Source organism: Ochotona princeps, chromosome 1, assembly GCF_030435755.1.
Source record: "Ochotona princeps isolate mOchPri1 chromosome 1, mOchPri1.hap1, whole genome shotgun sequence".
Lineage (NCBI taxonomy): Eukaryota > Metazoa > Chordata > Mammalia > Lagomorpha > Ochotonidae > Ochotona > Ochotona princeps.
In genome coordinates this window covers 4,254,891-4,269,287 of record NC_080832.1, presented here as the reverse complement: position 1 = coordinate 4,269,287, position 14,397 = coordinate 4,254,891, and the positions used below count along the sequence as shown (strand labels likewise).

The window sequence follows — 14,397 nt, the reverse complement described above, 5'->3', positions numbered from 1 at the left end:
GCCTACAGCTGAACGGCTGGGAAGTTACTGCGCACTCCAGCTACTAACTTAGTGAAAAGTGACATCTCACATCCTCTGGCTTGAAGTCCAGTGTTCTTCCTGTTAAGACAGAGTGCTCCAGCTGTTAGCTACCATTTATTCATTTCTTGGAGAATCCTAATCTACTTTACACTTGAAAATGACATATGTTTGGAAATTGTCCTTGTCTCTCGGGGAAATTCCGGTGTTTGAAAGTCAACAGGACCCAGACCAATTATGTATGTCCAGTGACCCAGGAGGGGACAGGCAGCATGCGGCGGGGTCGGGGGGCTTTCTAGAGCCCCTGGAGATGTGATGGTCTAGCAGCCTGTTGCCTCAGCTCTTCCTGCAGTCTCAGACAGAGAGGAAGAGAGTGTGACATCCAGCTGGGAATGAGGGCTGGCTTCAACATTTACATCTCCAAAGGGAGAAAAAATGTTGGGAATGTCACTCAGGGCAGCTGGATCTGAGAAGCTGTGGAGGATGGAAGCCTGTGTGCAGGTGCCATGGTGAGAAGCTCTGGGTTGTCGTTTCACATACCCGTGAACCAGACATTGGGCACATGTATGGTGAGGTCATGCTAAAGGGTTGCTGGCAGCGTCTCCATGAACCAACAGGGTTGGTGTGCAGTAGTGTCTGAGCATGGCCCAAGTGGGGATGCAGGTATGGCTAAAGGAGGGAACAGGCCACAGTTGCCCAGCAAAGCTGCAAATGCCATGCAAAAAAGGGCCCCAAACGCAGATGACCGGCAACATCGCCCAACAGGCCCCGTCTTCTACCTGGCGTCAGAGCTTCTCCTTCCTTCGTTTTTCCCCATCTCCTCACCTCCAGCAAAGAGCTGGCTGGGGTTCACAGTAGCTTCCCTGCAATTACCCAAACTTTACAGGGAGGGAAAAAGCATCCTCTTATTCGAATTTAGGCATCACAGATTTCCCTGGAAAGTAATTCGAGTGCAGACATAAATGGAGATTTCTGAATAAGCAAACTTGAGCAATTTAATCTGGGTTTTAAGATGGAAATTATCTTAAGAGATGGGACAATAACCCTGTTTCTCCCTGCTTTCTTAAATCAGATTTTTAAAAAAGGGAAAAGGCTCAAAAATAATTCAAACTCGTCTACGGGATGAGTTATTGTTTCGCTGATACTTTTAGGTGATAGAGTAGCTTTTGAAGGAGTATCTTCTGAAAACCTGTAGACAACTAGTCTAGACATTCCACGACACCTAGCATCCCTGCTTAAATCCCAGAGAGAACAGAGACCTGCTGTTTCTGTTTTCTCTATCTTGCAACTGCTGAATCTGCTAATCTCCACTGCCCCATCCCTGCCGTTCCATATCATCCAACAGAAAACCTGTGATGGTCTCACAGACATATAATGGCAGCGCTTCCTGCGGGTTCCATCTGCACGTGCCTGCTGGGACCTGAATCCAGGCCCCACATCCCACTGTCTCCAGCCACACTGGGTGATGTCACCACAGTCCCAGGGGAGGGAGGGCTGTGGCCAGTGCCACCGAATCCCAGAGGTCTTGACAGAGTCCTCCACTCGGACCTTGAGCCCTGGACATGTTTGCAGCTCAACATTTGAGGACACAAAGGCTCCTCTTCTGGCCCTACTCAGTGTAGCTTTCATGTCCACACTAGCCCACTGTTCAGCACCCTGAGGGCCAAGTTTTGCTACTGGTCAGATGGCAGGTGCCTCCCCCTGGGCCATTGATAGCGCAGGCATTCTGCAGGGTGCCACAGGTGGGTGCAAGGTCTCACACAGAGAAGCGCTTCCAGCTGGGCCTGGCCAGAGCCCACCTTCAAGCCCTGGGTATGCAAAGTGGCTGCGCTTGACAACACATCCTCCACACACAAATGGCCAGGAGACAGCGGTAGACCAAAGCGGATGTAGCCAAACCACAAGGCTGCGACAGTATCTGGCCAGCTGGGTTTCGTGCCAGGAGCTCAGCCTGAGGTGAGTGGGGCAGTTCCTGGCTGTGACTCAGTGTCTGCAGCTGCCCGTGGCCCAGGTGAATGCTGTCCCATTGCCTTCATCCTCATTCTCTTTGTCCCAGAGATGTGCTCGTTCCTGTAGGTGTCTTCAGCACAGGGTGCAGCTAAGAGCCTGGGGCATTAAGTCGCAAGTCAGAGCTTGCGAGAGTGGGTCTGCAGGCTAGATGATGGCAGGGTGACCGTGGGCTGCCAGCCTCACCATTTCCAGGTGTGCTTTGTCTAAATGTCCCAGGCTGCACTTTGCTTTAAAGAACCTTTGGGGTGCAGACTTCCAGGGTTGAGATGGAAGGGTTTTCTGCCTGGGCACCGAACACTCCTGCCTCCAAGCAGCGATTGTCCTGCCCCACAAAAGTGCAGTGCTGCAGCCTAGGCAGGAGCCTTGAAAGGGCTTCATCTCCCACCTCGCACCTGCTTTCCTAGCCCTGGGTAGTAGAGAAGTGGCACTGCGTGGAGTAAGCATTTCTGGGTCTGAGTTTCATTTCTGGGTCACTGCTTTGTGTGAAACAGACACCCATTTGCCACGTGAAGATGTCTCCCCCAGAAGCTGTGAGAGCAAAATCTGAACATGACACACGCTCACTGTGGACCTCCCAGGGGGCAGCGCCACATCCTTTACTACTTTCTGTGCCTCCGTCGTGTCAGGCTGAGCATCTGTCACAGCAAGTGGGCAGCATCTGTCTCCCAAGCCTGGGCCCCAAGAATCAAGCCCAGGCAGGGACAGAGAGCACGCCGAGGCCCTTGAAACGGGCTACCGGGGGCCTTTAGACCCTGGGTCCCTGTAGACTGGGGCTGCCAGCGGACAGCAGCTGCTTAGGGCACTCCTCTGTCCTCACTCCCAGGACCCCCCTCAGCCAGCAGAGTCCAACACAGGGCTCAGTGCTCAGGCACGGCTTCCCATGACGCCCGCTGCAGTCGCTGCTGCCACCACCACCGTTAACATGTCTGACGCCTGCAGCCATGGAAGCCCCGGGCATCCCAACTCCCCTCCTTTCCTTGCTGACTTCTTTGCCTTTCATTCTTTTCTTCTCTTTGTCCTTGAGAAGAGGGAGGTTCCCCTGCAGCCTGCAACTTGAGGCCCTAGTGAGAGAGGAGGCAGCAGCCACGCCACCCGGCCGAGAGCTGGATTAAGGTGCCGGCTGCCAGCTTCAGCTACGGCCGCTTAGGGAGTGAGAACAGGCGGTAGCTTGCTTTCTCTCTATGTGTGTCTTTGTGTATCTGCCTTTCTAATAAAATATATATATAATTTTAAAAAGGAAATTCAACATTCACAGTAATAAATGGACTCAAAATAATGCTAAGCCAGGGCCGTCCTGCAGACCCTGTGTGTGCGTGAATCTCCACGCAAAGGACGGCACCCTCTGCTATACTCTGCCCGCATCGGGTCCTTTTAGAAGTGCAAAGTCTGCCTTAAGCCATTGCTGTAGTCCTATTTGTTTGGTTATAAATAAAACATATCTTCTCCATCCCCATGTACCTTTCTAGCTGCAGAGCAGAACATAGAATCCTAGATTCCTAGATTGAAATGTTATATTCCTCATCAGAATTGACTGTTATAAACAGCCATGTGATTTGGTAAGGGTTTGTGTGTGTGTGTGTGTGTGGCGTTTTAAGCATCAGATTTTGCAACAGTTTTGTGTGTGTTTAAAATGGTGAGCTCAAATTAATCGCATCCATTTCAGGTTCTCAAAAAACCTGGCAATGCAGCCGTTTTGAAAGGAAGACTCAGCCACCTCTGCCACGGGCTCGGGCGGGGCCCGAGGAGAGAGGGCACAGTTAGGGCCACGGCCCGCTCCGGCCCACTCCACCCGCCCCTGGCTTGCTTTTGCCCCAGTGCTGCACATTCTGTACCCAGCCAGTAGTCCAAGCCCAACTTGCTTTGTGACTAAGCGGCTTCTGTTCTTTAGTCGTTTGGGTTCGTACACTGTTGAGAAACAAAAAGCTCCATAGTTTGCTTACTCCTACAGCCAAATATTTTTTAAAAAGAAAGAGTCAGACTACAGCGTAGTCTGCTGCTCCCTCTGGAAGGCAGCGGGGGGCGGGGGGGATGGGGCGGAGCAGACCCGCCCTCCTGTGCCAGCAACTCTCCCTGGCCTCTGCCTCCTCCCGGAAAATACGTGTGTCTGCCATCTCTTCAGCTCCTGCCTCTTGGGCTGGCACGCTGACCAAAGCAGTGCTTCCTGGCGCTTGATGCATGGATCCTGGTCCACACGGAGCTGCGCCGAGGCTGTGCAAAGCCAGTATATCATCTCCAGTTGGGTTCTCCCTGTGTAGAACCCAAGGGCTGCCGCAGCCTCCCCACAGCCTGTGGTAACCAGGAGGAGCTGATGAGGGCTGAGGGCCAAGCCAGGAGCCCCGACCTCTGGCTGGGATTCTGGGAATGGAATACCAAGTGGCACCTTGGAGGGGCTGCTCCCCACAGATCCACTCCGTCACTCGCCCTCTGGGTCACATGGCGCTCTTGCCTGCACCTCCTTCAGACCACTCTGTTGCTGGGTGTCCTGCCCCCTCCAGGCTCGGCCTCAGCAGCGCCTCCTGGAGCCCCCTGACCTGCATTCAGCTCATAGCCCAGCTCCCGGGCGAGGGTGGCCTCAGACACAATGGCAGTCCTGTCTCTCTCTCCCCAGACCCACCTAAGTCCTTACAAAGAGCCTGTTTACCTCTGATGCGTATATGCCAGAATTCTGTCGGTTTTTAAAATATTTACACATATATGTCCTCCTTGATTATTCAAAAACAATAATGCAAGAACCACTTTATTTGAAACAAAGACTATTTGCTCTCTGTTCTATGTATTCTACATATGAACATGCCTGAAAAAGTTCATGGAAAATGGAATGAAAAAAGTAAACTTATATTGGTGGGGGGGAAAAAAGCAAAGAACTTGGCATTCCTCACTGTGTGTTCTTAGGATTCACATGTTCCACAAACGTCTGGAAGAGCCCTCCTGTGGTCTGTATGTGTGGATGGGATGTGGGGTGATTGATTACTGTGTACACTGTACTTGAACTTGAATTCTGCTCCCCTTCTGGTGGCTAAGGGGCTTCTACTCTAAGGAAGGAAAATTAAATTTAAAAAACAATCTACTGACCGTGGCTTTGGGAGCTTTTGTTTCAATTCCCGCCTTCGGAAAGTTGACATGCACCAGGGCTAAGAGGCTCGCAGCACACTTCTCGCTGTGATAAGTGGCTGGCATTTCGACCCACCTTTGCTAGCACCTGCAGAAACGGGGCAGCTCAGGTCCTGAACCTCCCAGAGGTCGGGGGCGTGGCTCCACAGCTTCTGGAAGGATCCAGCACCTGAACCAGGGTTCATCCCTGTTCTCTCTGCATTGGTCAGCACCTTTACTCCTGAAGAACCAAGAGGGAGGGGTTTGAAACACCGTGTTGCACTCCACAGCAAACATTTAGGAGCTTGGGGTGAACACACTACCCGGTCCCCTCAGCTCCCACCGGTGGTGCCAGGTCGTGACTCCAACCAAGTCTAGGCCCAAGAACACACTGCAAGTGTTATAGCCACATGGAGAAAGGTGCCCAACCTGGACTCGTGTAATGTGGTGAACTCACTTCTTGTTTGCCCACCCATTTATTTGAGATTAATTTTGGTCAACTCCCATTTGGGGCTCAGCATACTTTTTTTAGATGTGTTATATATTTGTCACCACTTATAAACCTCTGTCCAGTCACTCGGGAGTGTCTGCAAGCTTGCTTCTAACAAGCATTTGCAGAAACGGCCCAGGGGTGGCTCGGGAGGCTGCCCTGCACTAACCGGCCCCTCTGTGTGTTTGCACAAACTAGTTAACTCCGGAGACGGCATCGACTATGGCCAGCAGAAGAGGGAGAACATCGGAGACCTGATCCAGGAGACGCTGGAGGCTTTCGAGCGCTATGGAGGCGAGGATGCCTTCATCAACATCAAGTACATGGTCCCGACCTACGAGTCATGCTTGCTGAACTAACGCTGGGCGCAGCTGGGCCGGGGAAGGCAGTCCCTGGTGCCGTGGTCATGGGCCTCCTTCACTGGTGACTTCTACAGCTTTCTTTTTCCAGCTGCTAGAGTAGTGGCTTATGGGCCCTTGGATTGTTGGTCCTGTTGAGAGCAAAGCTTTCCAATACATAAACAGTGCCTGTTTCTTGGATTACAATAGCTTACTGTGTTCATTTGTTATGTGAGAAGAATCGCTTCTTTATACAGCTCTAACGGGGGCCGGGGGTCCGAGCTAAACCTTCAGTTGTATAGACAATAAAACTATAATTTTCATACGCAATTCAGCAATTGCTGTTTTGTGTCTGCCTGCCCGGAGGGTGATGTCAGAGGCTGCAGGGGAAGGGTTTATGCTGACTGCTTAATAGGTGTTTGTCATGGGGGACAAGCATGGGTTCAACAGCATCTCTCGGAGCAGCTGTGTGGAATACTGTGCTTTGACAGTCAGTAAAACTGTGGAATCTATATTCTAATTCAAGCGGGAAGTCCAGCCCCTGATAACCTCAGCTACAGTTGTAGTTAACACTTCCGGTCTCCTGGTACCCTGGCCTGCAGGGCCTTTCCCTGAGCATACCTTAGCACGCCTGGAGGGAAGTGTTGGGGAGAGAACAGAGTCAGGGGTGTACAGGAAACACTGCATGTGATAGCACAGTTCAGAGAGCAAGCTGGCTCCCTCCTTCTAGTGGCATCCTACCTCTCGACACCTGGTGTGCCTCCCGTAAGTGGTGGACCGACAGCTGCTTCAGCACTGTCAGTCATCTTCAGACATGACTTACAGGGCCAGCACCGTGGCACAGCTGGGAAGCTGCCACCTGTCGCTCGAGCACGCCATATGGAAGCACTGGGTAGGTCCCAGCTGCTTCTGATCCAGTTCCCTGCTAATGTGCCTGGAAAGGCGGAAGGAGAAGGCCCAACTGCTTGGATTCCTGCCAACTACATGGGAAACCTAGATGCGGATTCCTGGGTTCAGACCAGTCCAGCCCCAACCACCACGACCCTTTGCGGAATGAGCCAATGGATGGAAGATCTCTCTCTCTCTCTGCTTTTCAAACAGATAGATTTTTGGTTTTGTTTTTTAAGAAGATGACTTAAGACCATCTGAACCATTCATTACCCCTTGAAACAATCCACACTGGCCCCTGGCCTGTCCTCTCCTTGGGCAACCCACCTGTGGTTGGATGAGTTTTCATGGCTCCACTCAGTGAGTCTAATGGCACATACCGGAGTTTTATTGAAACCAGAAAGAAAAAAGAGGACAAAACTCCTGTACTTTTTTATTCAACTGAGAAGAAAAAGGCACCCAAAGTGGAGACCCACGGCAAGGCGGGCAGTCAGCCACGGACAATGGCTTTTCAGGCAAGCTGGGCGGGGAGTTCAAGGCTTTTGAAATTCAGCCCAGAAAACTCCATAAAGACGGGACATTGACTGCACACCTGGGAAATGCCACGACTGCCCCAAAACGCACAGCCCTGAGTCTCTCCTCTCAGCTGCCAAGTGCGATTTCTACCTAAAAGAGAGTTTCCATTGACCTTTGCCTCGAGGTCATCCTGCTCGTTACTCAAAGCACAAGTTTCCAACAATCAAACACCAGTTTTAGAAACCAGTCCCTTGTCCATTTTCCCTGTTGCTGGGACACAGGATTATTGTTGTTGTGTTGTTTTTGTCAATCTTTTAAGACAAAACAGGGATGCATAGTCAGGTGGAACAAATGAGCTTTCATGTGTATTTTCTGGAACAGATATCGCCAGCAGCAGTACAGCAACAGGTGAAGGAAGGAGTCTTTGCTCAGAGATGTTTGCCTGCTATTGTCCCGGCGTCAGTGGTGTGATAATAGGACACGGAAGCCCGTGACATCATCACGCTGTGCACAGCTCCCCCGAGAATGGCTCTACCAGCCCTGTTAAGGCCTAACCAGGTCAGGCCCCTCACTCTAAGTCATCTACACGGAAACTGCCCCACATAGCAGCCAAAAACCCCAGCTGCTTGGTCCAGAGCCCTAACTTGGGCTTGGACCTAGAAACAATGACCATCAATGACTGTCTCTGCAGCCCGGAGGTCACCCGCAGGCAGGTGAGCTGTGTGAGGTGCTAGTGTGATTCCTTATGGTGGTGGGACTGTGATCTCAAAAGACACCGCAGTGTAGTGTGACGACCCTGCGATGACACCAGTGCCCAGCTGGCAACTCCTCATATAGTGCTGCCAACACAGTCATGGTGAGCTCTCCCTATAGGAGACAATTGCTCAGAAAGCCAAACACAGGTGTTTTAGAAAGATTTATTTATTTACTTATTTATTTCAAAGAAAGTTACAGAGAGAGAGAAAGAGCTCTTCCTCGCACTGGGTCGCTGGCCCCAGCGGGTACAGGGTCCCAGCACTTCAGCTGCTGCTCTCCCAGGCACACTGGATAGAAGCAGGATGGGAAGCGGGAAAGCCAGGACTCAAAGCAGTGTTCCTATGGGATGAAGATAGCAACTTAGCTTATTGTGCTTTAGCACCAGCCCCCAGAGAGACCAGATAAATATATACATAGAACCGTGTAGAGATCCCAGCACAAAACACTCTTTGTTTTACTCATACAAAGTTAATTGTGGCCCACTTTGTCAGCCCTCTTGTCCCAAATAATGTCCAACTGACTCAAAAGGCTTCTGGAATATGCTCAAAGAGACTAGAGCAACGAAATAATGGGCTAGCAGGTGGCATGTGCTGTGTGTGCTGTGTGCTTGGCACTGATTGGAACACATGCACAGGTGTCTCCCTTAGGCGAAGGAAGCAGCCTGGAGAGATGAGCTGGCACTTGCCCTGGTACTCAGGAGTGCTGCCTTCCAGAGCCAGCCACGGACACTTGGCTTCCCAGGGTCACCAGAAGAGCCTGGCAAGCCTGGAACAGCAGTGAAAGGCTCAGGACCTGGCTGGACCAGCTGCCTTGTGAAGGCAAGAGACACAAGTCGACCTTATAAAGCCCCAATCCCTCATCACTTTACTGCAAGCATCACATGATAAATGCATTTCTTTAATTGGTAAATTGATTTGAAAGAATAGGGAAAGAGATCTTCCATACCTTGGTTCACCAAACAAATGGCCAAATGGCTAAATGACCCCAACTGGGCCAGGCCAAAGCCAAGGGCTGGAACTCCTCTGGGTCCCCCAGTTGGTGTCAGGGATCCAAGCGCTTGGCCCATCATCCGCCACTGCTTTCCCAGACACTGGCTTCCAGCAGGGAGCCAGATCTGAAGCAGAGCATCTGGGACCAGCAGCAGTGCCCCATAACGGGATGCTGGTATCAGACGAGCTCCTAACCAAGGCGTTCCTGGAGAGGACTTAGCAGGACCCAGCGGGGAGGAGGTGTCTGTGGATGCAGCTGGTCTGGTGGCAGAACTAGCCTGTCTTCTGTCCACATGAGAACCCTAGAAGGGCCTGGCTGTAACCAAGTCACATCACAGGCTGTAACACAGTTTCCCTGGAAGAAAGACAGTGGCAGGCATTGCCTGAGGTGCCTCTCTGGGCACAGTCCCATCTGAGTGCAGCTTCCCTGACAGTTAAATCAGGGTAGCACACAGTAGCTGAGAAATCCCGGGCTGACAAACAGCACTCAAAACCCTAACAGGGTTGCAAGCTCAGAGAATATTCTTTCCGAAACCGCCGATACCTAATACAGTGAGGGCCTTTAGAGGATGATTGGCATGATTCTGGAGCAGCTCAGGCCCAGATCCTGGGAAATCCTAGAAGGCCGGTTGCAAGAAGCTCAAAAGGGAGTAATCCTAAGTGTGTTTTGATGCCCACCGCACTTCTTACTTCTCTGGGCTGTTCTGCTTGTCCAGAGCCCTCTGCAAGCCTCAGCTGGGAGCTCGGAGACAGCGTGTGTTACGGACGTGACACACCCAAGGGAGCTAGCCCAAGAATAGTTTCCTCTACGTCAAACTTGACTCTGCTATATAAAATTAAAAACAGCGGCAGAAAGTCTGAAACACCATTTCAACTGTTTTACCTGCCAAAGCATCCCTCTTTCTAGAACTCTGCCAAGGCCGAAGTGTGCCTATAATACACTGTTGCCAGATCCAAGGAGCTTCCGCTTTCAGCTGAGCCCAGCTGACCTTGCTCCAGTTCCGCTGCACACCAGGCCAAGGAGAGGCAGGCTGTCCTGAGGCCTTGGCTCCGGTATCCCAGGAGCGTCTGCCGGGGGTGCTGCTCACGACCCAGCTGTGCTCCCAGGCCCAGAAGGCATGGCTTTCCTGGGAAGAGTCAGCCCGGTTCCTTTCCAAACAATACAATGAGCTGAGCTGGACCTGCTGCCCCACACTCACCCTCTGCTTGTCTGAGGGAGAACCTGAGGGGTGACACATCACTGGGTCCTACAAGGGGGAGGGAGTTTCAAAACCGCTTCCGTGTCCTGTGATCAGGATGTAGAGGAATGCTATCATCATCCTCTCTCTGCCCTGCAGTGCAAAAACACAGTGCCAATCCGATACACGCGTGCCACTCAAGAGCACTTTCCCACAGGGAATCCTACACTTGCCAGTGCTAGGAATGTGGTCTCCCGTCAGCTCGAACACTTCTGCAGCCTAGAGCGTATGGCACTCATTGCCATGCCAGCATCAGGCACGGGTCGGCCCCTCCAGGTCTGGTGCGGACATGAGAAGCAATGGCATTGCTGTGGGCCCACGTGCACCAGACACTTCACAGGGTCCCTGCATGACAAGCACTCCTATCACCACCGTAGTCAGCTTTAGGTCGCTGCCCTGCCGCGGTGTTACACTGGCCACCTCCGGGCCCTGTCACATAGCCTGAGCCCCATCTGGTCAACCCATAGCACTTCCCACATGTGGAACGTAGCCTACAAGGAAAACCCAGAGTCACCTGTAAGAAATGGCTTCCCTTCCAGTAAGAGCAGGAGCCAGGGGAGCCACTGTGTCCTGGCCTGGCCTCGGCGGCCCCAGTGACAGACAAGCCTGGAGTTTGGGGAGGCTGCGGATTCTCTCACCTCTCTTCACCCTCTCGCCCAACCTCTCACCCCCTTCAGCGAGGCCAGCCCCAGATGAGCAGCCTCTGTCCTACACCGACACCTGCCAAGAGATGTACATTAGGAAAGGTGGCCTGGGAAAGCAGTCAAGGACGGCCCAAAGCCTTGGGACCCTGCACCCACGTGGGAGACCCGGAAGAAGCTCCTGGCTCCTGGCTTTGGATTGGCGCAGCTCCAGCCATTGTGGCCACTTGGGGAGTAAACCAGCGGAGGAAGATCTGTCTCTCTGTCTCTCTGCAAATCTGCTTTCCAATAAAAATAAACTTTTTTTTTTTAAGAAAAGCATGGTTTTAGTCAAGCAGCAGAAGGGAAACACCAAAAATGTATCATCTTTGCTTCACGTGTTAACAGGAAGACGTTTCACTGTGGATCCCGCATTTCCAGATACTCCATGGAACCGCCACCACTGCACTTGAAACTGTCCAAACGAGCCACTTGTCTGGATCCACAGAAAGCAACTTCATCGTGCAAGGTGCAAGGCATTGGGATTCCTGATGCAGCTGGGCTTTGCAGACATGCCTTTCCCCCGCAGCAGACTGCCAGCTTTACCCCTGTGGGTTGAGTGAAAGCAGCCTACAGCAGAAACGATGTTCCTTACAGCAAAGCCCACGTGTCCCTTGCTTCAATTCATGGCATAATAGGGGCATTCTGGAACCAAGTTTTAAATGGCGTTTTTGTCTCTTCTCTCATGCATCTGGGGGCAGTGAGCATAACATTCAAATGCAGCCAGAAAAAAAAAAAAAGTCCCATAAAGGACCTGATTGACAAAAAGGTAAAATTTTAACCGCCCTTCAGTAGGCTCCATTCCAGAACGGGCTGCGGCACAGGAATGGGACTTTTACAGCTCCCCTAGGAATTCCCCGGGGAAAAAGAATGTGTACAGTGTATAGGGAGTCCGACCGGCAGACACTCCCCAGCTGGGTCAGCCTCGGCCGCAGCCTTGAGCTAGCAAGCAGAGCATTTGGGGGGCAGTGGACTACACCCCCCCAAGGTGACTCTGTCCCTGCACTCGGAATCCCCAACTATGACCCGCACCACCATGCTGGTTTAAAACCTTCCCCAGGAAGGAACAGGCTGAGGTTGCTGGACACGCTCACAGCACTCATTGCACCACTGGCCCAGCACACACCAGCACGCCGCCCACAGGAGGCTGGCCACGGCGCCTGTCCAGGGGAGCTCTGTTGGCACCCACGCAGCCGCTCGTTGTGCTGATGGCCCCTGTTCCTGCAGCCAGGGGGGCTGGGACCTCACCTTCTGGGCTGCTTGGAGAGGGGTGACGCACATGTGGACAAGTGCAGGACCACTCGAGTGTGGGGAACCGGAAGCATCCGTCTGTGAGAACGTCAAATATCATGCCATTTCCAACAAGGAGTTAAAATCTGAATCCCACATTGGTTCACAACAGGACTGTCAAACAAATGAAAGATGGTCTTGGTGGAGTACGGTTAAAAAGGGGGAGTATGTCATATAGATTACACCAACCTTGAAAACAAAGAGCTTGAATTCCCACCTGAAAGGTTCAGCCAAGTTCACAGACTATGAGGGGACCCAGCTCAAGGCCAAATTGACACTTAATCCCACCACTTCTTTCCCAGTGATATTGGTCTTTCAATATAATCTTCGGAGCTTCAATTTCTTATCTGAGAAATGGGAAGAAACTGTGAGGATGTAACAAGATATTTTGTAAGAACAAACTAAAAATGGCCACTGACTGCTCTGCGCCTAAGTTGTGTCCTTGCCCCAGAAGGCATCTGCCGCATAGAAACAAAACTGTAACAGAAATAGAAAACAAGTAAGACTAGAAGTCTGGAAGCTGGAACTGTGGTGCAGCACCTTAGGCTACCACTTGCAACATCAACATCTCGGGTCTGACTACTGGTTCAAGTCCAAGTTAACTCCACTTCCAGTCCAGCTTCCTGCTGTGCAGACAGGAAGGCAGAACAAGATGTCTCCAGCATGTGGGTCCACTGATCATGAGGCCAGGAGGGACTGTCTGGCTCCTGGCTTCCGCCTGGCCTGGACCTAGCTGTTGCCATCATTTGGAGGGTGAACCAGTGGGTGGAAGCTGACTCTTGCCCCATGTCTCCCTCTCCATCACACTGTCTTTCAAGTAAATAATCTTTTCTTAAAGACAATAAAAAATCATAATGCAAAAGTGCCTCAAAAAAATAAAGGAAAAAATTTGAATTAAAAGATACTTATTTTGCACAAAAAATCTGAAATAAAATACATATCTTTTCCATAATACACATTTTTCCAAATTTCTGTTCATTTATTTGAAAGGCAGAGCGAGAGAGAGCAGGAGATGCCCCACTCACTGACTGACTCCCCCAAGTGCCCACACTAGCGGGCACTGTACCAGGCAGGTATGACAATAGCTGATAACTCAGCCCAACCCTTCCATGTGGGTAACAAGGACAAGGACTCAAGTGCTTCAACCACCACCTCGAGGAAGCTGGAATCAGAAATGGAACTGAGATTTGAACCCAGGCACTCTGGTATGGGATGTTGGCACCCCAAATGGTCTTAACTGCTGCACCAAACCCCTAGAAAGGTCCACTTCCCATCCAACTCCCTGCTTGTAGCCTCAGAAAGCAGTCGAGGACAGCCTGAAATCTTGGGGCCTGCACCTGCGTGGGAAACCCAGAAGAGACTCCTGGCTCCTGGCTCCTGGCTCCTGGCTCCTGGCTCCTGGCTCCTGGCTCCTGGCTACGGATCAGCTCAGCTCCGGCTACTGTGGCTGCTTGGGGAGTGAATCAGCGAACGGAAGATCTTTCTGTCTCTCCTCTGTATATCTGACTTCCCAATCAATCTTAAAAAAAAAAAAAGAAAGAAAGAAAGAAAGAAAAGGAAAGAAAAGGAAAGGCCACTCACTTGGGCCGTTGGGGTCATCACAATGCGTCTGCCCTCAGTCAGTCACTTTTCTCCGGGAATCACTCCAAGGCCAGTGTCCCCAGCATTGGGCCACAGGCCAGCACCTGCACCACACAGCACTGGACCCTTGCTTACGGCTGAAAAGAGCATAGCGTGGAGCTGAAATGCTTCCCCACGCCACGCACCTGTCACGGCAGAATACCAGGAGGCGCTGTTTCAGCGGCTGTTTCTTTGACATTTTGTGGGTGGAAACATCAGCTTGGCTCAGCTCACCTTTCCGAGACGCATACCCTCCTCGTGCCCACAACCACCCCGCCCTGCCAGTCCCCACCAGTCCCACCTGCTTTCCTTCCCCTGCTTCCTCCTAGTCCCTCCAACCTGATAGGCAGTCAGTGACTGAGCGAAGGCTTGCTAAGGTCCCAGGAACCACAGAGGTGAAGCAGGTGCAGGGTCCTGGTACTGTGGTCCCAGATGAGATCTGATTGGTGCATTCCCGGCCTCTCATGAAGGCCT

At 51.8% G+C, this 14,397-nt stretch overlaps 1 protein-coding gene across 1 annotated transcript in view; it reads left to right on the top strand.

Moving 5' to 3' along the window:
* The window catches only part of PACRG (parkin coregulated), a 500,526-nt gene extending 494,379 nt beyond the window's left edge, over positions 1 to 6,147 (top strand). The window contains exon 5 of the mRNA XM_058657480.1: positions 5,807 to 6,147. Coding sequence (XP_058513463.1) covers positions 5,807 to 5,967 — 161 coding nt within the window. The 3' untranslated portion in view covers positions 5,968 to 6,147. The remainder of the gene's footprint in view (positions 1 to 5,806) is intronic.
* Positions 6,148 to 14,397: the final 8,250 nt, after the last annotated feature.